The following is a 25005-nucleotide window of genomic DNA, read 5'->3' as shown; positions in this document are numbered from 1 at the left end:
ATTGGACAAGGCAAGATGTATGCACTGAATGATGAGCAGGGTAATTTCGAATCAGCAATTTCGGTGACATAGTAAAAGCAGCGGAAGAATTCTATACTGACCTGTACAGCCCCCAGAGCAGCCTAGCTACTTTAATTGGAAGTAGTGATGAAAAGGATACAGAGGCTCCTTCTATAACTAGCGATGAAGCTAGAAGGGCCTTGCAAGACGTGACGCGGGGAAAAGCGGCTGGAGAAGATGGAATAAGAGTCGACCTAATAAAAGACGGAGGAAACATCATGCTTGAAAAGCTTGCGGCCTTTCATACGCAATGCCTGAGTGTATGCCTTAGTGCCTGAGAGCTGGAAGAACGCCAACATTATACTAATCCATAAGAACGGAGACGTCAAAGAATTGAAAAATTATAGATCCATTAGCTTGCCTTCAGTATTGTATAAAATATTCAACAAGATAATTTCCAATAGAATCAAGGCCACACTTGACTTCAGACAGCCAAAAGAACAGGCTGGCTTCAAGAAGGGATATTCTCCAATGGATCACATCTATGTCATCATACAGGTAACCGAGAAATCTGCGGAGTACAATAAAACCCTCTATATGGCTTTCATAAATTATGAAAAGGCACTTGATTCAGTAGAGATACCAGCAGTCATATAGGCATTGCGTAATCAAGGAGTACAGGAGGCATACGTGAATATCTTGGCAAATATCTACAAGGACTCCACAGCTACATTGGTTCTCCACAAGAAAAGTAGAAAGTTACCTATCAAGAAAGGGGTCAGGCAAGGAGACAATCTCTCCAATGCTATTTGCTGCATGCTTAGAAGAAATATTCAATCTGTTAGACTGGGAAGGCTTAGGAGTGAGGATCGACGGCGAATATCTCGACAACCTTCGGTTTGCAGCTGACATTGTCCTATTCAGCAACAATGGGGACGAATTACAACAAATGATTGAGGACCTTAACCGAGAAAGTGTAAGAGTGGGGTTGAAGATTAATATGCAGAAGACAAAGATAATGTTGAATAGCCTGGCAAAAGAACAAGAATTCAGGATCGCAAATCAGCCTCTAGAGTCTGTAAAGGAGTACGTTTATCTAGGTTAATTACGCACAGGGGACCCTGATCATGAGAATGAAATTTACAGAAGAATAAAATTGGGTTGGAGTGCATGCGGCAGGCACTGTCGTTGAAAAGAAAAGTGTACACGCATTGCATTCTACCGGTGCTAACACATGGGGCAGAAACTTGGAGGTTAACAAAGAATCTCAAGAACAAGCTAATGACCGCACAAAGAGCGATGGAACGAAAAATGTTGGGCCTAATGTTAAGAGACAAGAAGAGAGCGGTTTGGATCAGAGATCAAGCCGGGATAGCCGATATTCTAGTTGACAATAAGAGGGAAAAAATGGAGCTGGGCAGGCCATGTAATGGGTAGGATGGATAACCGGTGGGCCATTAGAGTTACAGAATGAATACCAAGAGAAGAGAAGCGCAGTCGAGGACGGCAGAAAATTAGGTGGGGTGATGAAGTTGGGAAATTTACAGGCGCAAATTGTGCAGACGCGAATCAGCTAGCGCAAGACATGGGTAACTGGAGATCGCAGGGAGAGGCCTCCGTCCTGCAGTGGACATAAATATAGGCTAGTGATGATGACGATGATAATTAAAGGACCGAAACGTGTACCTATTTTGCCAGTAGGTCACCAGCAGCAGATCTGCTATGTCTCCCATGGCGGCGGCGGATGCTCTACAACTGCGATTGGACAAGGGGCTCACAGAGACTATGTTGACATCGCTTTAGCATCCATGCAAAGCAGTGTGGTGGAGCGCACAGCTGCCACCGCTCCTTGTTTTGCACCTCACACCGCTCCTTCTTCCTCGCTCACCCTAGCCATGGACATACCTATCGACGAAGGCCTTTTCATCTGCAAAATGCTATCGCATTAAGACCCATGTGCGTACACACATTGTGCACTATAGTATCACCGATTGTCCCACCGTGATTTTTATTGCAATGCCCCTGAGAACGGCTCTTGTTACAAACCGCCCGGCTCGACTGCCTGGTTCGAACCCCACCGCCCGCCAAGAGGGATACCCCCGGCCTGACGTCTGGATCATTCAGAGGTGCGCCGCTCGGAAGAGGTTTCGCACAAAACGTGCGGGTGCCGAAACTAATGAAAACACCACAGGAAAGATTTTCCCGGAGAACCAGCCATTGTGACGCCCTCGTGTTAAGAATCGTTTTTCAAGTGGTCCTATAAATGCCTAGGCGGGAGCGTACTTGGACCTATTTTGCCAGTAGGTCACCGGCAACAAATCTCCCATAGCGGCGGCGGATGCTCTACTACTACTGCGATTGGAAAAGGCGCTCACAGAGACTACGAAATCTCTGTAGGCCATCACAGCACTGCTTACGACAAGGTGCCATTGAAGATGAATCGTAACCAACTTTCCCTCCTAATAACTGAATTCTGCAGGGCACTTTTTCTACATCCCCCACAAATAACCGGACACCAGGCCAGATTCGAACCCATACCTCCCGAGGCGGATATTCTACCACTAGGCCACCGCTATGGTGAAAACAATGCTGACCATTACCCGCCACGACTAAGGCATTGCGCTGCTGAGCACGAGATCGCGGGATCGAATCCCGGCCGCGGCGGCCGCATTTCGATGCCCGTGTGATTGCGTTGTAGTGCACTTTAATGAACCCCTAGGTGGTCAAAATTAATCCGGAGCCCTCCACTATGGCGTGCCTCATAATCACAACTGGTTTTGGCACGTAAAACCCCAGAAAGAAAAGAACCATTTCCCACTATGCGAATGCGCCAACAGATTGGGTAATGCATTTGGAGTTGATCGTGGTTGGCTTCTTTCGGTGTTGTTTTTTCTATCAACTCTCCCAGATAAATGTTCTTTCAGTAATAGCCTATCGAAGAAGGGAGACACATTTTGCTTTCATTCTCTCACTGTTTAGTGCCTAAGAGTACATAAGGATTTTGCCCTCTTGAAACCGGTCAGTGCCAAATGCACGTCAGCATAGTTGCAATTCCGTCTCGAGAGCTGCACTTTCCAGATCCGCAAAATGTCATTCCACATTAGCGTTTCGTTTATTTTTGCCCTGAACGGCGAAAAGCCTATACGTGTAATGCCAACGTATTTTACCTTTGCAGAAGGAAACCTTGAAAGTGGTCTTTCTCTCGCTATTTCTAGCAAATTACGCCCAGGTAACACTCACGCCTCAGTGTCTTTATTTAGACGACTGAAATATGTGCCCGAAGCAAATTAGAAAGTTTGTCATTTCACTGTAGCTGAGTTCGCATAGGATTTGTCATACAGGGTGTTTCAGCAAACACTTCAGGATAACACCAGTTTCGAGATATTAATTCCCCAACTTTGCGGAGAAATGCAATAATAACGACTAATAACTAAATTCTGCAGGGCACTTTTTCTACATCCCCCCAAATAACCGGACACCAGGCTAGATTCGAACCCATACCTCCCGAGGCGGATGCTCTACCGCTAGGCCACCTCTACGGTGAAAACAATGTCAACCATTTCCCAGTAGGCGAATGCGCCAACAGGATTGGCCATGTATTTGGAGTTGAGTTACTGATGCTGGTCGGCTTCTTTCGGTGTTGTTTTTTCTTTGAACTGCAATTGAACAAAACGACGTTTTGTTATGAAAGTAACTGAAACGCCCATGCATTTCTCCGCAAAGTTCGGGAATTAGTATCTCGAAACTGGTGTCATCCCGACAATTCGTTTCAAGTGGATCGCCTTGCGAACTCCACGGCTAGAATTTGTAAATCGCAATATCGGCCATAATGTAATAACCTAAAAACTTAATTAGTGATTTTTTAATTAGTCAATTATGCATTTCAATTTTTGTGAAAGTAATGTCCGCCTCTTCGAGTAGACCAGCTCGGGAACTGGATTTGTGCTATGTGCCACAGGCAACCTTTAAAAATGTTTGAGAGTGTTCGCTGAAAGACCCTGTACAACAGAGACCTGTATAGCAATAGAGTCTTTGTATAGCCATAAGAAAACAGCTAGTATACCCACGATTTTTTCCAGCTCAAACTCCGGGTTTATAGCAAGTAATGAAGTCGTGAAAACAATGTCTGGCCGCTGTAACGTCATTACGCACGGCTGTATGAAGCATTCAATGGAGCATTTACATTCTTTGTCTATTGCTAAGTCGTCTTGCAGCGCAATAGCCTCTTTCAATATGCAGGTCCGCAATTTTTAAGCGATTCTGTGATTTCAAAACCACCGGTAGTCAAACTTTATCATCAGTTATTGTCTTTCTACCACAAAATGTCGTTAATTATTCCACCAGCTCCCGGCAAACGCCGTAGTTGCAAACAGATGTTTCTTCTGATTTCGTGCCATAAAAATTGATAGCTTCGGACACACAAAACATTAGGCTACCGATGACGTAACACTTCTGATGAAACCGACCCAAAGAAGTGACTACTCCGAAATGTGCATCAACGTCCCTTTGCCTAGCCTCAAAATAATATTCGTGCCATAATACTTGAAGACGAAGCATAATTGTGACGGCAAAGATGCGCCGGGCTTCCGACGGCGCCACCGAGGCAGTGCGCCAATGCAAAGGTAGTGAGTGACATCACAAAGCAAACGAGCGCTGGAGAATTAAATTTCGTCCCCAAGGATACCAGCTTTACTTTCCGGAGTCTGACGATGTTTCGCAGCGTCACCTCGTGCATACCATGTTCATTGCACCTGGACGTACTGAGCAGCGTCTTATACGAGGGGATGAAACGCTGTGCCAGGCACGCATTTTTTCTGTCCGAAAGTGCATCGCGTCACCGCGGGTATATAAAAATCCCGGCCAGCCGACACTCTCAAAAACACCAGCGTCGACCGGTGTGGAGGAGAGGACGGGCCGGCGGACACGGCGCATGCGCGGTCTGCGCGACAGCCAATGAGCGCACCGGACGTAACATGGCGCCGGCTCAAAAGGAAAGTCTGCGCCCGCCAAGATTATTTCACGCAGTGAGGCCGCCAAGATGGGATCGTCGTCGCTGCTGCTGCTGCTCCTGCTCGTCGGCACCGGTGAGCGACCCACATTTTCCCTCGCGCATTTTGCCGAGATGGAGCATCTCCGCAGAATTCGTGGCGCTTCCCCTGCGATGCCTGTGCACCCCTCAAAGTATTGCTCGAAATTCCAGGATTGGTCCCCGATACCAATTTGAAATCACCTTAATTACTCCAGTTCATCGAACCAAGATTTCTACTAGAACACCAGTTACGAACAGTGATGGCAAGATTAACATCAACAGGCAGGCGAAATTCAACTGAAACAGAAGTCAGGAAAAATTCTGCGTTCCGGCCCCCACATGGAAGCCCTGTTCACGAACAAGGCTCCTACGTTGCCGAAACAATCGCTTTGATTATTATTATTCGGTCACCTTTCCCTGTTTCCTTAATATGGCACCGCGCGCGGGGGGGTTGTGTGTGCGTGTGTGTGTGTGACGCGCCAAACTCAGTGCCGTCGGAACCAAGGGGGGGGGGGGGTTGTAGAGTTAGTAGCCCCCCCCCCCCCAAATTCAATTGCAAGGGTGCACTGCCCCCCTGGGGGCCGACTGCCCGTTAACTGAAGTGGTTAATTAAGCCTTGGTTGCACCGTGGCAAAAAAAAAAAAAACAAGTTTTTGTAGGCGAAATCAGCCCCGGCTCCCAGCTGGGGTTGATTTCAGCCACACTCCAGATACACTTGATGAGCCCCTGCCATAATCCTACACAATCGTTATTGCACGAAACCGCAGATCTGTGGTTGCAAGTTCGCCGTTGTTTTTACACTGCCAATGGGGCTCGTGGTTAACACGTGAACTTTGGCGCCCATTTTGTGCAAGACACATTTCGCGTACTCAAGACCTGCGGATGAAGCAGAGCGCCAGTTAAGAAAGTGCCCTGAAGCGTGCATTACTTAATGGACGTTTCTCAGTGTCCAACTTAATAATGCGCCGCACGGCCTGTGTGGAATGCCACCTTTCGCGCACGCGTTGCCCCCAGGCGAAGTGGCCTTCGTTTGGCCCAATATGCTTGGAGCAGTGAGAAATGCGCTCATAAACCCTTGCGCAAACCTCGGAAGGAAGAGCGTTTTCAAGAAAGCATCCTTTTGATGCATAAGTGAAGGTGCAAACGAGAGCGCTCTACTTTCGATACGCGCATTCTAGACTCAGTTACGCAACAGACCTGGTTTTCCGCCGCCGGCACGCGCGAAATGTGGCACGACGCGTCCTGCAGCCACGCTTTCTTAAAGGCGCTTCCTTGGCGGCGGCGACCCACTCCGAAGAAGGAAAACGGCCCCGTGGCCAGTCAAACTGGTTACGGGCGTCGCCGCATCAGACGTGCGCCGCATTCCTGGCGCCGCTTCTTTGAGAAACCGGGTCCCGCTAACGGAACTTCTTTGTCGAGAACATCTGCCCACCACTGGGCGCTTCCACAGTGCCACGTTAGTAGCACAAACCAGTCATGTGCGCATTGTGGCTGCACTTGCAGCGGCTTGGTAAAAACGGTGGTCGCTGCCTTCGCGACATTTACTGAGGGAAGCTCTTCTACAAGCCTCCTCATATCTCTGATGCGCAGAATGAGACTGGAAAAAGAACGCCTTCTTGCAGTTTTTTTTTTTTTTTCATTTCCGCTCCATACACTACACAACAGTCGATTAGTAAATACCAACCAAACGCACCACAGCCTTAGTTACCCAGATGTTCCTACCTGCAGTTTAATACAAACTTACATTAGTACTTAAGTTTCTTTTCAAGAGTGAAAGAACACTATTGCCTCCAGCGGCTTCCTCTCTGCAACCTCCTTACTGCGCAGATGTCCCTTATCTCATTGAAAAAATGCCATCACGTTCGGTTATACTCCTTCAATGTCCATGAAATACTTGTGTCGATAGCTCAGGGTCCATCAACTGGCAATGATCAGCCTCGCAAGTATGGCGAGCACAGAACAGCTGGAAGTAAATCTAATTGGGCCAACGCCATGAGAAAGAACTATGGGTTGATATGGCAAGCATTTCCAAGGACTGCGATCGTCCTGTCCACTTCGTTCTCGTTTTAGCGCAGTTATAATTTTCCTAAATATCTTACCAACTAGCCCCCCATCAAACACTTCTCGCAAATAACAGCTTATCTTTGCGGTACGCTTGTTAACTTACACAGACGACACGAAAAATACGCAGGCGCAGACGCGTCCTGTGACTAAGTTAACAAGTCCTGGTTTACGATAAGGCGAAACACCTCACTCGGTGTTACAAAAATTTGCTAAGCATTTTGACCATATTCTTAAAAGACATATATATGCAGGGTTTGCTTCAGTCCACTCGTTTGATATTTTCTGCATCTAAGCTGAGATTTGTTATCTACTTATTGAGCCCACAAGAGAGAAAGTGTTAATGATAACCGGAGAGGGTAGGCCTAGCGACAAGCTCGGCATGTGATACTACAGGTTCAGTGAATGGCGAAGGAATTTATATTTCGTAAATTGTACATCCTATAGGTGCTTATTTGTTGCCTTCCGTTGTGTATCTCATATTTCCACGTTGAAAGGAAATGGCATCAGAAGTTAAGGCGATGCAAGGGCACAAGTAGAGACGAATACGTCCGTGTTCTCGCGCGTCACCATCTATAAAGTCGTATGGAATCAACAGACGCACACCAAGCTGCTTTGAAAAGAAAGACCGCGACTTTGTGAAAATGTCGTCGGCCTGTGACTCGCTGGCTGTGAAAGACCCCGTAGCTTGGGGGTTCTAATGTCGAACACCCCCTAGGCCATGAGCATTTTTTGAATCTGTGGCTGCGGGAATCGAACCAACGACCTCATACTCGGGACGAGGTGGCGGCTCACGTGCTGCGAATTTTGCAATCGCGTGGTTTCAAAAAGAGATTATATATGAAGCATAACGTGATGCCAATGATCGCAATCACTGTTTTCAACTTCAATTTAAACGTTTAGCAACAGCAAAAAAATAATAAAGGACAAATAGTGAACAAGTTCATTTTAAAACAAGTTCAGTACAAATCCATAACAAAATTCGTAAAGTGTGCCAGGCACAACAAAAAGGAGTGTCCTCGAAAGCGTATTGTTTTCAGCAGTTGTCAAGTTAGCTCTGATGGCCGCAAAGAAAGCGCCTCGGGCGATTCAAGGCGAGGGAACGGCGCAGCCATGTCTGGCAACGCACATTGTGGCCACGCGCCGTTTCGTCACTTGTCGCCACACGGCAAGAATGCTATTCGTGGTTACGTTCTCTCCAGCCTAACTTGACCTGACGAAGAGCGACCCGGTTTTGGACGACAGCGGACGAGGTTGAACGCACGTTCTTGACCCCATTCCGCACGCTCCACATTTGCGGCGGTGCATACTGCGCTTTCCTCGAGAACACTGCCTCGCGAGGGCACAAATGTACCGCAGCGACTTCCCGTAAGTCCACAGTTGTGGACTCAGCCATAAGGTCTGACGCTGCTGTCATGCACCCAGCGGCAACGATACGCCCACGTCGTCAGGACTCTGTGCGAGGAATTTGTTGTTTCGGTGATTGTCAGTGTAAACAGCAACGACCAAGTATAAACGGTGCCCACCCGCGTGGAGCACTCTTGCGGCCCGGCGTGCGCGCAGCGTCACCGCCTGCAAGTGTGTCGCCTCTCTGCACGGATAGCGATACTCTGCAACCGCTCGTGCTCACCTTTCTGGAACTGCCGAGGTCCCCCTGTACACGCGATATGGAATCAACTATCAACTAATAAATGCAAACAAATTTGGCACCGCGAGCCATGCGCATAGCCGAACATCTCATTATAAATCAGTTGCTATATAGAAAGATATCAGACAAGAGTGCGCATCTGTTATTGCTGACATCCAGCACCGCACGATGAACATTCCAGCGAGTTGATCAGCCAGTCCTCAATGCCACGCAATCCGACGTGCACCTTTTGCATGTTGAACGGATTCTGCAATGCCTTCAACTACTTTCCCACTTTTTATAGACTCAGCGTCCTATCTCTTAGTACATTGTTTGCAACTCTAACCTCTGCTGGTTCAGGTCGGCGGGGCACTTGTGATGCGGGCATCATGATTTCTCATTCATTTTCTACCACTGTGATCAAGTAAGTGAATGACGTGACTGACCCCTCTGTTGCATACCAGTTAGTCTGCATGTCCAGCAGCAGCCGCGAGCGGATTGCGCTTTATGCTGCCTCTCACTTCAACGCCAACTAAGCGGCGAGAACACAGCGCACACGCAGCCCTCGGCGCGACTCTGTACCCGCTGCAGATCGCTGTCAAGAATCGCTGTCAAGATCGCGCCATACGCAGCCACCTCTAGAGTAAAGTGCTAACCGCGCCGGAGTCAGCGTCACCACACGTGTGCAAAAAAGTGACTTATTTCTGTACAAAATGCTTATGGAACCAAACGAGTTTGTACATGTCTGTCTCTCGTCTGGCGAGGGGATTCACGCAGAGCTGCCCAGGTCTGTCCCAGCCAGATATCAGCGTCTGCGACTGGGTGGTTGGGAAAGTCCATGTGTGCCCATTTCAGCAACGCCTCTACAGCTTGAACAAGAGGGTGCTACCTTCTAGAATTTCACGCTATCCACTGAAGTACATACACAAAGAATTAAATGCATTGAAGGTCGTCATTCTTACCGACTCCCGTGCTGCCCTCAACAGACTGAGACAAGATGCCGATAGCCCAATTTTATGCAGTATCCAAGAATCTACCCGCATAATTACTTCGCGTGGAGTATCCCTCATTGCCCAGTGGATACCCTCGCTCGTGGGCATCGCTGGAAATGAAGAGGCTGATCGCCTCGCTTCAAGTTGTGCCCCCCCCCCACGAATGTGACTGCCCTGACATTTCCTGCATGTTTGAAAACGCTCGTCTTCTGATACGCCGACACCTCCTAAAGCAGCACCCAGACCGGCGTGTTGCAAACGGATCGTTCCCTCCCCGTGTTCGTGGTCGAGGCTCGCCCCGTTGTGCTAGAGCACTGTTATACAAGTTAAGGGTTGGATCTGTGTTGATGCGCGAACGCCTATACCGACAATGACGTCTGGACAGCCGTCGTGTACGTTTTGTGGCTCCTGTGAGACACTTGAACATCTCGTTTTAGAGTGTGCCGCATTTGTTGCGCAGCGCGCATTACTAATTAAGGAATACAGACTTATTGTGCGACCCTTGACGATTGCCTGTTTCAAAGGGGGTGTGCTGCTCGACGTGAACAGACCCATCGAGCCCTGCTAACATTCTTGAATGATACTGACTTGGCCTCCCGTTTATAGACATTATTTATGTTTTTGTTTTGTTCTGTGTGTCTCCGTCATTTATTTATTTCCTCATTTCCTTCCTCTTATTTTCATTTCCTCTATTCCGTCCTCCTAAAAGAGTAGGCAGGCGTTGTGCCCCCCTCGGTGGCAGTTGTCAGATGCCACCGAGAGTTTTCATCGTGTCCTAGTGTTTATATGTGTAAAAACCAAATAATAACAATAATAATATCCACATTGGCTCGCGGAGCCTTTTTTTCTCCCTGTAAAACTTGCATTCCCTCTTGGTCGCAAACCCCTCCTTCTGGCCCTCCTCCACCTGTCACCCGTCGCGGGTGCGGCCAGCAGAATTATCCCCCTTCCGTCAGATGCCGCTTATGTCGGTGAGTACGTGTGGTCAGCGCTTCGCCACCCTGGCGAGCGCGAGCCCCCATCCTTCTCGGCTCACCTTTGCACGATTTCACCCGCACCCACAGCAACGGCACGGGGTCGCGATCTTATCGCACTTTATACGGAGCGGCGGAAATTCGCCTGGAGTGTCCATATGACTGAATAAATATAAAGAAAATCATGAGCCATGCCACTCTGTGAAAATGGATGACCAGCGAAGCTGTTTAGCACGTGACACAGATGTGACAGAATTTTGAACAAAGGTACGAACAAAGGTACGAACGTATCACCTCTGTTATGCGTCCGTCACGTAAGAGAATGAATAGCTCAAACCCCCTTAAGCAATGGTTCATACACCCGTAAACTAGGTAGGTGGAAAAATTTATTGAGGTCCGGAAGAATCTTCACCCCGTTTTTATAGGGACAAGACTGCGGGCCGCTCCCACGTTGGGACGGGAAGGCCAAGCCTCACCGCCGCATCGTGGGCCTTCCAGACAGCCCGGAGTTGATCAATCCATTCGTGGCTCTTGACCAATGAATAAAATGCTTCCGCATACGTAGTCCGTCTGGTGCTGTAACATAAATAACAAAAAAATTATCTTGATGCGCCCTCCCCGTTACGACGACAGAAGTGAAATTCTACGCTGGAATGATCAGCGGGAACGGCAGCTGTGGAAGAAGACGATAAACGCGCCAGCAGTGGCACGCGCGGTTAAGCTGAGGGGCGCAAAAGAGCCAGCTGTGGAAGAAAACGACGACGTTCGAGCCATTGGTGATGATGATAGCTTTTGTTGACGGACACGAAAAATGCACGGAACCCTAGCCATAAACAGCTTCGCTGTAAATATCACTTGCAGTGGTGTAGCCAGAAATTTTGTTCGGGGGGGGGGGGGGGGGGGGGGGGCTCAGGTTGCAGTGCGGCCTCCTCCTCATAGAATTTGTCGAGGGATCAAATGCAGGAATAATAACTGCATTGCATTGCTGAAGGGGGGCTCAGGTTGCAGTGCGGCCTCCTCCTTATAAAATTTGTCTAGGGATCAAATGCAGGAATAATAACTGCATTGCCAATGCCATTGTATATTAGATGCTGCAAACGAATTATTGAACGCTATGCACTGTCAAGTAAAATATGTATTTTTTCATAAAAGAATATATTCGTATGCCCCCAAAATTGTGGCAGAAATAACTGATATCACTGCGTCCGCGTTTTTTTTTGTCTATTTAATAAGTAAAAAAAATATCACACGAAATTTATAACTATATTAGTTCGAAACCAGCAAAGCAGTGCATGCAGCTGATATGAAAAACGTAAAGGCCATGAAATGAATAAGTTGAGGACAAATATTTTGATGAATCTTTGTCATTCAAGAACCTTGTTTACATTTTTGTACATATGCAATGGCAAGGAAAAAACGTCGATGACGCTGTCCCTCGTTGCAATAGATTGCGCAGGAGCAGCTGTTACCGGTCGTGTATTGTGAGTAATTGCACCGAAATTATAGTCGCAACAGTGAGTACAAATAAAAAGTAAGAGTTCTGCAAAATATATATTAGAAATGCGAAGATAGAATGGAATTTACAAATGCGAAGATACAACTCGCTAAAAAGAGTCGCTGGAAGCAAAGTTCACTGCTTGTATATACAACGCCTCGCAAGAAGATAATTAAGAATACGTATATGTCTCCAATAAATCTACGTATTTAAGCAAACCTCACTGTATATAATGCGTCAAAAAAGACAAATAAACATGTTGCGCAGTCACAGATAGTAAACTTTGCGCACAGAAAGACAGATGATCCAGGCAAGAACAAAACTATGATCGCAGAAATCGTGATATGTACTCGGGCCATGCGGCGGTCGCGACAGCGCCATATGGGTAGAATAGTAGAGGAATATTGCATAAATCAGTCCGAAAATGTGTAATTTAACTGCCTTCACAGCGCCAACAATTATTCTGCAACCAAAATTAAAGGAGTGTATTCCTTCGTTTCAAAAAAGAAATAAAAGCAGGTAGCTAAAAAGGAAGAAAAGGTCAAACGAAAGCCACAGATGATGCGGCAAGTTTAACTACCCAATATCCGAGTGTGTTTTTGGCCATCACCGCGTGGGCCGGGCTTTTAATGAGCAAGGTCGGTCTAAATTGGTTATTGATGTCCTCGTAATTTTCGTATTCGCATGATAATTTTGATCATGATTCTAACTGCTAGAATCAACGGCGAAAATTTCTGCGGTTTTAAAAGCTTGTGAACAGTCATACGTTGTCATAATTAAGAGCTTATGGACCTGAAGGAACAGAGCTTTTTACTTGCATTGAGTTTTGCTGTTCCCCTATCTAAAGGACAAACTTCTCTCGCCGGGGAAGTTGAGCGAAGCGGGCAATGACTTCGGACACGTTGATGCCGACGTCTCTGTGGGTGTATAGAAGCGCCAGCCTAACCATGCGTTCCACAGACATTGTAGAGCGCAAGTAGTTTTTTAGTAATCTCTTGTTAAAAACATTCTCTCTGCGCTGGCAGTGGTCACTGGAAGGGTGACTAGAATCCGCAGCAGTATTTACACATTTACATAGAACCTGCAGTCGCAATGAGAGATGGACATCTATTCCGGTGCTAAAACCTAAAACACTCCCTCGATGTCGTTGGCACACTGGTTTAGGTACCTTGCACAAACAGTAGGCTGTTCGATTCCAGCGATGTCCGCCGTTTCGTCAGGAAGTATGGAGAAGCTGCCAGATTTTGCATCTAGGCTTTCTTTGATAATTTCACCACAAGTTTCTATAATTTGGTTTTGTGCATCTGGACTTAAATACGAGGCATTAATGGGACAACTTTCCAAATGGTTCTTCAGATATGTATCTCCACAATCAGCTCGCATGCGGAAAAGCGCTCTGAAAATACCTGTATTTTCAGTGGGGGCTATGCTTAAATCCATAAGGACACTGTCCCTATGACTGCGGAGAGCCAGACCTTGTCGCCCGCAAAAAAAAAAAAGAAATTCCTCAATAATAGGGCGTTTACTTTCTACTATTTTCTCATATTTTACTTTTCCTGCCCTGGTACAGCTGATCGATCACATTGGGCACGCTTCCTGAAAATGTTTGGAGAAAATTATCAGCTGCTAGCTGACAGTCACGGCGATATTTAGTATTTTCGTGTGTGTGGAAGATTGCGAGCGCGTGCTTCCATGCTTCCATGCAGGCTTGGACACGACGGCTCCAGTGCGCGCATGTTGGCCCAAGTTTATAAGAACATTAACCCCATTAAGTTCCAGAATTGAAAATCTCTTAAAGCACGCCTTTGGAAATGTCAGTGCACCTTTCGCGTCAAAAGTTTATGAGAACTTTATACCCATAAAATTTCGTAATTGAAATCCACTCCGTAGATTCCGCGGCCGCTGCGAGTTGCCGCAACGCGCCCGCTCGCTATCCAAAAGCCCTTGAAAGTTTGTGCTCGGATGGGGCTCCTTGCGTTACGTGACTCCAGGTGCAAGGGCGTTGCCACGAAATCCAGCCCGAGTTCGCAATGTTCGTGCCGAAATGTCTTTTCGAGCGTGAAAAAGACATTGTAGACAAAATCTAGAATGATTCCGGCGTCGGTGGTAGTTTTGGTCGGCGGTGCATGCCAACACAAAAAAATTTCGGGGGGGGGGGGGGGCTGAAGCCCCATCAGCCCCCCCCCCCCCCCCCCTGGCTACGCCCCTGATCACTTGCACAGCGTGTCGCTCTGAAGGTGCATCGGTGACTGACTATACTGACTCGCGAGCTCCAATGTCCAACGGCAAGTCTCGCTCAATACGTACATTGGCAACAGTGATTTCGTTCACGCTCTCGTGTCTGCTTTCTCAGTGAACAATATTGTCGTGATAAACAACACGATAAAAAATCTCAAGACAGACAGAGATGCATAGTTTAAGTAAGCAAGCTTTTCTGCTTTACAGAATGACGTGCCCCACTAGTTTCGGCCTCTCGTCACTTCGATGCCGCTCTTGTAGCAAAATCGACGGCCGTAGCCTTGGCAGCGCGCTCTCTGCAAAAGAGTGGCAGCCGCGGTGGTGCCTCAATGTCACTCCGACGGTTGCGACTATATCGCAAAGGTCCGACAGTGAGTGACTCACCCAAAACAGTCTCTTTCCAACCATCGCGCGACCTTCGTCACTCATGTATACTAGATTAGACAGGGCGTCACTGCAATCAATGCTGCATTAGTACTGTCACAGCCACACTATGTATAATATTGCAACTGTCACCGAGCCACTTACCAACTATGTCGGTAGCCTCGGATTCCTTCTACTTTTCCTTCTTATCTAAAGGACACCTCCAACTCATTAACCTTGACATCCCCTATGGCTCGTTGTTGGTTATACTGGATGTTGTCTCTCTTTATACTAACATTACCCACGATGACGGCATCCGATCAGTCATTAACGCTTACAATGACTCATACCTTGACAAATCTGTTGATAGCTCTACTTTAGCCACCTTCATAAAACTCATCTTGCATCATAACATTTTTTTAATTTCACGGCATACACTTTGTACAAGTGAGTGGCACTGCAACGGGGACCAAAATAAGTCTCAATTACGCTAATATATTTATGGGACGACTAGAAAATGAATTCCTTTCAGCACGTCAACTGAAGCCGTACTGCTATAAACGCAATACTGATTTTCACATCTGGCAACTTCTGGCTTTCATTGCGGACTATATGATTCATTCAGCCATTTCGTTTTCGCAATCATACTCACATTTCTGGACGTCACAGTATCCCTGTGCGATGACAGACTAACCACAACACTTTATTAGAAACCTACTGACGTTCACCGGTACCTTCATTTTCAAAGTAACCATGTTAAACACTGCACAACCAGCACAGTCAAGCACTTCGCTTCAAGAGGCTGTGTTCCGAACGCTCCGATTTCGTTAAGGACAGACTCCGCGATGCCCTGATAAAGCACAAGTATCCGCTCGTAATTGTGAATGACGCGATTAAGCGAGCCGATACAGTGGACCGCAGTACGCTTCTACAAATACAAATTTAGTTTTGACACATTCTGCATCGATTCCAAACGTTAATGTCATCCTTAAAAAACATCATAACATACTCATCCAGAGTAATCACCTCAGAGACGTGTTTCCGGAGCCGCCACGCGCAGTTTACCGACGATCAAAAATTGCTGTGGTTTAGCTTCGGTTAAGCCTGGTTGATAGCGAAAGCTTCACTGCCCTGGCTAGGCCCATTGTCGAGCTGTGGCCGAGGTGTGGTTTCGCAATGATATACAGACATGTTTGCAATGAATACAGTGTTTATTCATCATTTTTATGCCTATGAAAACACTGCGGTGATCAGTAAAGTAGTGAGACTTGGTTGCAACTCGCAGCCGGGCCCAATTCTACTCGGGCAAAGGCGGCAATGTCTCCTTTCAGGGCTCCGTAAAGGCCTAAATATAGTCCGACGTAGCGTGAACGCGCGCACACGTTATGTCAGGTTGGCGAGAACAACAGCGGCTATTGGCCCCTTTCGCGGAGTTTGTTCTAGAGAAACGAGATGGCGCTTACAGCGGCGCGCCATACGTCTCCTCAGCGACCGCGCACGAATTCGAAACCATTACCGCTTCTACCTTGCTTCTGTGCGATCAGCTGTCGGAAATGCAATTGAGTTTTCGCTAACGCACTGTGCTCCATTCATGCTGGTTTGAGTCATGTGGATCAAAGACGTGTGCAGTAGTTGGCTGCAAAAATAGTGACTAGCATATTAAGGAATGTAATGAATATGTGGGGCCAAGTTCGCGGACCGCAGCTGAAACTGTCCGAACGTGTTACCGGCACTTCGATATGTACGGTTTTCCTTGAGGATACAGGAATTTGCTCATCCGCCAGCATTGTATCGCTAGCCTTCAAAGAAAGGGCTTCATCAACAGAACGTCGGCAAGGGTGAGTACCACTCGTTAAACAATGACAAAGGGAGTAGCGCCGCTTCCTGTCATAGTAAGCTTCGCGCACGTTATTTATATGGATCTATCCCAAATGGCAGGAAAACTTACGCCCACTCTATCGCCAACGTATCAATAATAAGTGAATGGGCGCTCACTTGAATATATGCGCACTATATACGCACAATAAATGACGGACTACACCGATGGCGCACGAATGGTCGAAGTTGAATGTTTCGTGACGGTTCACAAGAGTAAGCGAGTTACTAGCGGTAATATATATTTGGTACAAGGTATTACAATGTACAAAACAGCTAAGTTCCAAGCCTTGCGTGCAGCAAGAACAAATCTATCGGAACTTAGCACACCCGCGAGCGATTAGGCAGAAAATAATCAAATAGTGGCTGCACCGAGGAACTTCACTGACTCAGAAACTGACAAGCCGCTGCTTCAAAATATTTGCCAAATAAAGAACAAAGAGCAAAACACACTAATCCTGATTCAATTTATGAGCGGAATGTTTGGATAGATTGGAATACATATTTAGCCCCGCTTTTAGAACAAGCACCTTATACGCTGCTCGCGCCGTTAGGACAAAGCTTAATGAGCTTCGAAAGCGCTTTTACATGTTCTCTGAAGCTGTGACCAAAGCTTCGTGTTGTCCACCCAGCTACCGTCTACGATATCTCCCAAAACAGAGGCTTTCTAAGCCGTGCCGGCGTCATACACTTCCATTGTAAACAAGGAGGCAGCGCACTTGTCACGTACTGCTATGGCTGCGTCACTGACTGTAAGATATGTTAAATAACTGTTCCGAAAAAAAATTAACTACCTTATAAAGTCTTAGACATCACCCCGACTGCCGGCGCCGTCTGCTATGCCCACCGACATGGACACCACGGCGGCCGAGTCCGCTGCTTTTGTAAAATCTAAGAAACTATAGTGTGTCGAATTCAAACTAAGCATCAAATGGCCTTTAGCGTGTGCTTGCGGTAAAGAAACATATTTGGCTGCAAGAAAGGCGTGCGACGTGTAATTTCATTTACTCATCTATAAACGGGCAGCACTACAAATGGCTTCGCAAATTTACATTCCCGTTTAGCACCCATACCTCCATGGTGCACCTCGCAAGTGGTTCCTGTCTTTTGTAGGAAGCAACCCAACATGCTTTGAGGCGCATGCAGCCGCGACATTTCTCACGTGATTTGAGGCATACACACGAGAGCAATACGATTGCACGTGCGCGCGGCATTCATAGAGTTTGTTATATTTATGACAGGGGTTCCCTTTGTAACGCTGTAGCTAATAACATTTTACATTTTCGCCAGTGTGACGACGAGCGCACGTTTGTCTGCGGCACGATTTTAATATCTATATGTTGCTTCTTATTGCGCGAACCTTATACGGTTGCCACACGCTGCATTTTCGATCACGATCGAGCCAAATCGGGATGGAATTTTTCGACGATTGACTCCCTTCTGCAGCTTGCACAAAGGGGCCAATCGCGATCGAAAATGCACCGTGTGCACCGGGAGCACGTGAGCGCTTCTTTGCACCTTGCCACGAAGGAAACAAATGGTTTGCGGCCAACAAACAGTACTCGGCGATTCAAACGCGATACCAGTAAAGTCCCAATATAAGAAAAGTACCGCCATTTACTCTTTCCTCCGCCGCCTCCTCTCCTAAAGCGCTTGCTTTTTCTTTACTTTTTGTTTGCGAAAGCCAAGTAGACGGTGGCGCGCCTAGAAAGTCCACGTTGACGCTTTCAGGCCGGGCGCGCGCCGCCGCCGCCTCCGGCGACTGCGGCTGCGCAGAGGACTTTCAACATGGCTCTGAGGCGGAAAAAAAGAAAATATAAAGAAGTGAAAAGCGCGCGCTATCATCGTCCAATCGGAGATACAGGAGAGAGGGAAGCGGCGTTTATCAAAGAATGGCGGTACTTTTCTTATATAGGGACTTTAGATACCAGGGCCGCGATTTTGTAGCGAGGCATTAAGACTTATTCTACTCTAGTCTTATCCCGCTCACGGCCGGCTGATCCCGTTGATAACGCGAGCGGACCGTCGCTCCGACCACTGACAAAGCGCGATAAGCGCGAAAAGGCATTATTACATGAAAGGTATCGCTACAAAATAGCGGCCCAGGAGCGTGTGGCTGCCGGTACTCAATTCTTGTGCCACCGGTGGTCGCTGGGAACACCGAGCTGATACATTTCTGTATCGCATCAAAGCGAGAGTCCTTATGATGCATTATGACTGCATTCGGCCCGTCGTCGATCACCCTAAAGCACTGGCCGCCATGCGGAAGCATTTGCGTATCACTCGCTGAACACTGTGCGTGAGCGATCGTCTAACGTCGTCTGCTACTCGCCGAACATTTGCGCTCCGAGTGCATACACAAAGTCTTCTTCGCGGAAGTGCTTGCTGCAAACACGTGCATATGAGCTCGGTTCCATACCCCTTCGAAACTTTATCAGCCATGCGTCGCGCAGTTTCTTTGTGGTAAAAGTGAAAGCTCACGCCCTTCGAGTACGTAGCGCACTACGGCACGGAGCAGTAAAGTACCATGCCGCCGATAACTTTGAGCGCACTTACCCAGCTTGTGTAGTCTCTAGGTGTCCGCGCACATGAAGTGAGTGCAAAACAACGCAGTTCCAAGGGAAAAACACTAGGAGATCGCAGTTTCAAAAAACAGCAGCCCCTCCCCTGTCGAGGAAATGGGGGTAAGCGAAGCTTGTCGTCTGTTTCTTCGGTGTTCCTCGGAACGAATTGCACTGACGAGTACCACGTTGTGCTCGAACCACAACCGGTCACACGCACTGCAGCTGGCTCCAAAGTTCCGGTAGAGAAACTCGCGTTGAAACCTAGCCGTCGCACCGGGGAAATTGCGCTAGCGTTGCCGAGGCGTGCACCAACGTTGTCGGGTTCATGGAGAGCAAGACGACGCTGACGTTTGGCCTGAACATCGCGCTCCCGCAACTCGGGGTCGACGGCTCTTCGCTGACGTTTGGCCTCAATATCGCGCTCCCGCAACTCGGGGTCCGCGGCTTTTCACTGACGTTTCGCCTGGGCTTCGGAAGGCCTAACGCTAGGGTCGGCACGTCGACGACGAGTCCTTTCTTGAGCGAGTTCGTGGCGCCATTGCTAAAACGCAGCCTGCTCCTCCGCGGAACGCACCACGCAACCGGTCACCGAGACTGATCTGAGGCAAGGGCGGAGCGCGCGCCAGCCCCCTTTCCTTCTCTTTTCCTCCCCGCGACACACCAAACGACACTGATTGGATGCGCGTGGTCCGGCGCAGCTGGAGAGCTGTTCTACTGTGGGAGCAGCCGGGTTTTTGCGTGACCACAACGCCACCAAAACTTGCGAGCCAATACACGCTTCGCTTGAAAACGCGTTCCAACCGTCCGCTTCCCTTTGTCGGAGCAAGGTGGGATCACGTGATCCAACTTTGCACGTCAAAACGATTGCAGCACCCGCATATCCAGTGGTGGGCCTCGCGCCCAATGGAGATGGAGAGGCAAAACGCATAAAGCGCCCTGACGCACTATTGTGGCGACCGCGAATGCGCTCTCGTGTTTTGAGCTTTTCGACAAATGCAAAGCTAACTCTCTATGCGGTTCACATTGCCGTGTTTTATTCCATTCCTACGACAAACAGGGCTGACGAAATATTCACTGCAGTCGCTGTGCCAAAACAGTAAAACTAATAGTAGTAAAAATAGTAAACAATAGTAAATAGTAAACGACAAGACACCGCAAAATTAATAGAGCGAGAGCACAGTAATTCAGCCCTATACTGTTGAATAGCTCGTGCTGACAAGGAAGAGCGCAGTGCAATTACGAGAAATGTCCGAATGCAAAGTGTGTTTACTACATGGTGACAATGCTAGCAAGTGCAGAGTGGAGCACGAGTGGGCCAATAGGCGCGCGCGAGGAAAAGGCAAATTATTTGCAAGCAAATTCAGGGGTTCGTTATTTGATAACGAAAAAAATCTCCGCAATAACGTGATAATCGCTTGCGAAAAGAATTCAGGTATGAACATCTCAAGCACTGTTGTACGAAGCACTATGCAGGCAACTAGCTATCCAGCACCACTGCAAAATGTGATCCCAGATGGGGTAGCGTTTGTGTGCGTCCCGACATCAGTAAGACGTTAGTAAGACGACAGATTTTTTGTACTCCGGCGAAGAAACTTTACAATGTTTTTGTTGTGACTTGGGTCAGTCTCGAAGGCGGTGCAGTGTCTGAAAAGCAGCCATCGAGATTGGTGCGTTCTCGCTTTTATTAAGTCATCCGACAGAAGCGAATGGTAAGCTTGTTTCATTCCTGAGTCACGCACATGCTCTCACTCGTCAGACCGCTCGCGTTGACACAAGTGTCCTCGGGGATGCATGTGGGGCCGAATATTGGACACTTGAAGGCATTTATACTGAAGAGGCCCGAAACGATGGAACCCACCGCAAAGTGCCTCGGATGAGCAGTAGACGTGTCAAGGGAACGGCGCAAAGGGCGGCGACTGAGTGCGCCTTTCAAGAAGGTTTTGCTGTTTTCAAATGCACTGACCAATGCAGCTGGATGTCCACATGTGCGGTGCAAGAATGTGTGCGAGACACAATAGAGAAACACGACATCGTGTCCAAAATTCTATCTAAAATGTTAAATTGCGTGTTCTTTTACTGGAGAAGCGCTTCTTGTCCCGTGCACTTGATTTACACGGATGCCACAAAATTGACGTCATCGCCTGAGATGGCGGCACTAGGTCTTGCATGCCCGCTTTAGGCAGTAGCTGTTTTCTCCCCCTTCACGGGAAGTAAATGGTGTTGTGGACTTTCCCTACGCTTTATCTCACCTCGACATTTGGGCGTTATCTTGGCGATCTTGTGAGTGGTTCTCGATATAGCGGGTCACATACAGGCCATGTCACTGCACCAGAACGGTGGCGCCATCTGTCACTGGAAAACACGCCACGCTGCGACGATTGGAGCTTGTCGTGGCTCACTTCAGTGACGTGTGGCAACCCTTCTGCATACCGCCGTTAGAGACTGGCTGCATCAACGGCAAAAAATTCAACGCAGTTCCTAGATTCTGCGGCAACCTACTTTGAAAATTCAAATAATCCTTTTTATTTTCACTTCATCCCAGCGAGAAACTGGGTATGACAGCCGTACAATCATGTTCTATACGCCTGATCAGATGTTAGAGACATTCTCAGAATTTATATTGCCATTTGACGACAATCCAGATGTGTACGTGCGAAAAAAAAGAAGATATGCACATCTCAAGCACTGCTGTACGAACCATTTTGCAGGCGATGTCCAGCTCCACTGCAAAATGTGATCCCAGATGGGGTAGCGTTTGTGTGCGTCCCGACATCAGTAACACGTTAGTAAGACGATGGATTTTTTGTACTCCGGCGAAGAAACTTTACAATTTTTTCGTTGTGACTTGGATCGACCCCGAAGGCGGTGCTGTGTCGCAAAAGCAGCCATCGAGATTAGAATAGCACCTGCCGCCTGATTAAAGCAGTCACATTCACACCGCCAATAATGTGGGTTTAACATTATTAGCAGACATTTTATGGCAAATTTTGTAGGCGCTTTACAATAATTACAAAAATGAGTACTAATGTCACTCATTAGCGGATGTTTTTTTTTTTTTCGTCCAACTAAAAAACCACAAGTCGTGTGCACCGTCGCCATTCATTGCCAGAAAAAAATTACGCTGGTTCCACGCACCGCAGGAATCCTTGTTATGTGAAGCATTGTTGTTACCCACCGGAGTTGCTGATGGTGTTGGGCTGCTAGCACGAGGTCGCGGGGTCAAATCCCCGCCACGGCGGCTGCATTTAGATGTGGGCGAAATGCGAAAACACCCGTGCACTTAGATTTAGACGCACGTAAAGAACCCCAGGTGGTCCAAATTATTCCGGAGTCCCCCCACTACGGCGTGCCTCATAATTGGGGTTTTACGTGCCTCTGGCACGTAAAACCCCATAATTTAATTTTTTTATTAATTCCGCTTGCAGTTGCCTATCTACGGGGTGATCACTTTTAAGTTGTATGACATTTTTTAAAAAATGCTCAGTTGCAGTTAACATATTTGCCGTTACTCGGTACCGGTCGCGTCTAAGGGCGGCAGCATTCCAGGTACTGTACCAAGAGGTCGGTGAAAATTTGTCGGCGGCATCCAGTGCTGAGCCACGTGAAGTGTGGCACCCGTAAGCGACTACTCGAGAATACCACCCCAGGTAGTACATAAAAATTAAACACGATTGGATTGTTAAAAATCCCTTCATATGCAGTCGACCTGGCTAGCGTCCGAAACATGCTGCTTTTATATGTTCCTTTCAAAACGCACCACCCACGTGATGAAATATTTCATTGCACTGCACACCGTGTTCTCGCCAAGAAGGGCAGCTTTTCTGCACAACGATCATTCATTGCACAAGAACATCCAACGCACGTGTTGGAGTGTATAGCTCTAGTGAAGCGCTATACAACTATGGTGGCTACACGTGTGACGTGGAAGCAATTCTCTCTCCAAAGGGTGCAAGTTGAGTGTTCACGGAATATTCGAGAAGCGCGCCGTTTCCTGAACGCGTTACATCGCTTCGCAGAATGTAGCCCCGCCACGCCTTCGAAAGCAGGCTCTTGTTTTGCACGTGGCTGAAAAATGGGCACAGATCGTGCGCCGCAGAAAAAAGTGTAATTTTTTTAGTTCCGAGGGATGCTTTTTGCGACGGAAGAAGTCGGCCCATAATATTAAACGGAGATACACAGAACTAACGACTGCTTCATTTGAAACATCACTTCAAAGCAGCTAGAGGTCATCGAAAAAAGTCGTAGTTTCGCAAGGCGAAGCATCGATTGCGATAGCAAATTAGTAGACAGCTATACGAAGTAAGGATATTAGTTTTATCGGCCGTATAAACTTTGCACACATTCGCTAACTAAATTAACTGGCACGGTGTCATGCGCGCACAGGTAAACATGCATGAACACATCTCCCTCGATGACCGCGGAAACTCACTGTCAAAACGCTGTGGTGAGGAGGCGCGGAAGCAGCAGCGAGCGAATTGCTCTTCGTGCTGTATCTCGCTTCAACGCGAACTAAACGTCGAAAGCACAGCACATACGAAGCTCAACTTTCTTAACAAACTGCGCGGTGGGACAGGACACGAGGAAAGAAGTGAGACAAGTGGTCTAAGAAGAGCGACGAGACAACAGAGTTTCTGTGGAGGATAATTTTCCGCACTCTCTCAAAGAAAAAGAAACAGCGTGGACAGCATGAGAACGTACTTGTTCTTGGAAACCAGCAGGTTCCGGAAAGCCACTTAAAGACTCTTCAAAAGGGGCTTAAGCTCACCTTTCAATGCCCCCCCCCTCCCCCTCACCAGGCGAGAGGTTGACCTTTTCGAAAGCAGTGTCCAACAAGGTTCCAGACGACCGAAGGGCCAGGGCTTCAGAGGAGCGCGTTCAAGCAGTGGCAAGGACAGTAGAAGGCTAAAAAAATTGGGTGAGTCTGCGCCCACTTGTTAATTGCTTCGTCAAAAATTATCTCAGGGTGTTGACTTTGGACAAAGGATTCTTCGTGGTAATGTCGGAGGATTTGTATGCGGCGAAAGCAAAAGAAGCGATAGCGAAGAACTTCAGAAAAATAGACAGATGCGCGAACGATTTGCGACAACGAGCTTTAGCGTACCTGAGGACGTAGGCCTCAAGCAAGTGGGCGCGCAGTCGTGAAAAAGGCCGCAAAACTGACGCTTCAAGTTTTTTTACGCAGTAAAGACACACAAGCCTTCAGGCCCCTTTCAGAACAATAGTCTCGGAAAGGAACACCTGGCTTCAAAGGATATTCGGATACCTCCAGAAGCACTTGACGACTCTGTGTCAAGGATCCCTTCAGATCGAGTTCGCTGGTGAAGTTCCTGAGGGAAAACAACCCCGGACGCTGCGCTACTGCCAGCATTGACGTTGAAGATCTATTCTATTCCCTGCCGCATCAAGAAGCTCTTCGAAGTGTTAAAACATGTTACACGTATTTCAACCACGAGGCAAAAAGAAGCAATTCATCGGGGGAAACGTTCCTGGAACTTTTGAACCTTTATTTTGATTCCACTGCAGTATGTGCCGAAGATGAACTATACATGCAGAAAACCGATGTCAGCATCGGATCCAGTGTCGCCCCAATACTCAGTGGCATTTTTCTCAGCGGCGTGCATGGAATCATTCAAGACTATGTGAAAGACTCTGTCAAAATATTCCGCTACGTTGATGGTGTTGTTGGTGTTTTTGGGAAGACCACAGATAAGGAAACCGCCAACTGTGTTCTCGGGCTGTTTAGTACGCACGGCCTAGGCCTAAAGTTTGCATTAGAATATTGGCATC

At 47.7% G+C, this 25005-nt stretch overlaps 1 protein-coding gene across 1 annotated transcript in view; it reads left to right on the top strand.

The window, feature by feature from the left end:
- Positions 1-4997: 4997 nt before the first annotated feature.
- Positions 4998-25005, top strand: part of LOC119437612 (protein obstructor-E) — a 46652-nt gene continuing 26644 nt past the window's right edge. Inside the window, exon 1 of the mRNA XM_037704611.2 lies at positions 4998-5084. Within this exon, the coding sequence (XP_037560539.1) occupies positions 5039-5084 (46 nt within the window). The 5' untranslated portion in view covers positions 4998-5038. The remainder of the gene's footprint in view (positions 5085-25005) is intronic.

The sequence above is a fragment of the Dermacentor silvarum genome, chromosome 1 (assembly GCF_013339745.2).
Source record: "Dermacentor silvarum isolate Dsil-2018 chromosome 1, BIME_Dsil_1.4, whole genome shotgun sequence".
Taxonomy (NCBI): Eukaryota; Metazoa; Arthropoda; class Arachnida; order Ixodida; family Ixodidae; genus Dermacentor; species Dermacentor silvarum.
The sequence above is the reverse complement of the archived record's forward strand: the minus strand, read 5'-3'. Positions and strand labels throughout refer to the sequence as shown.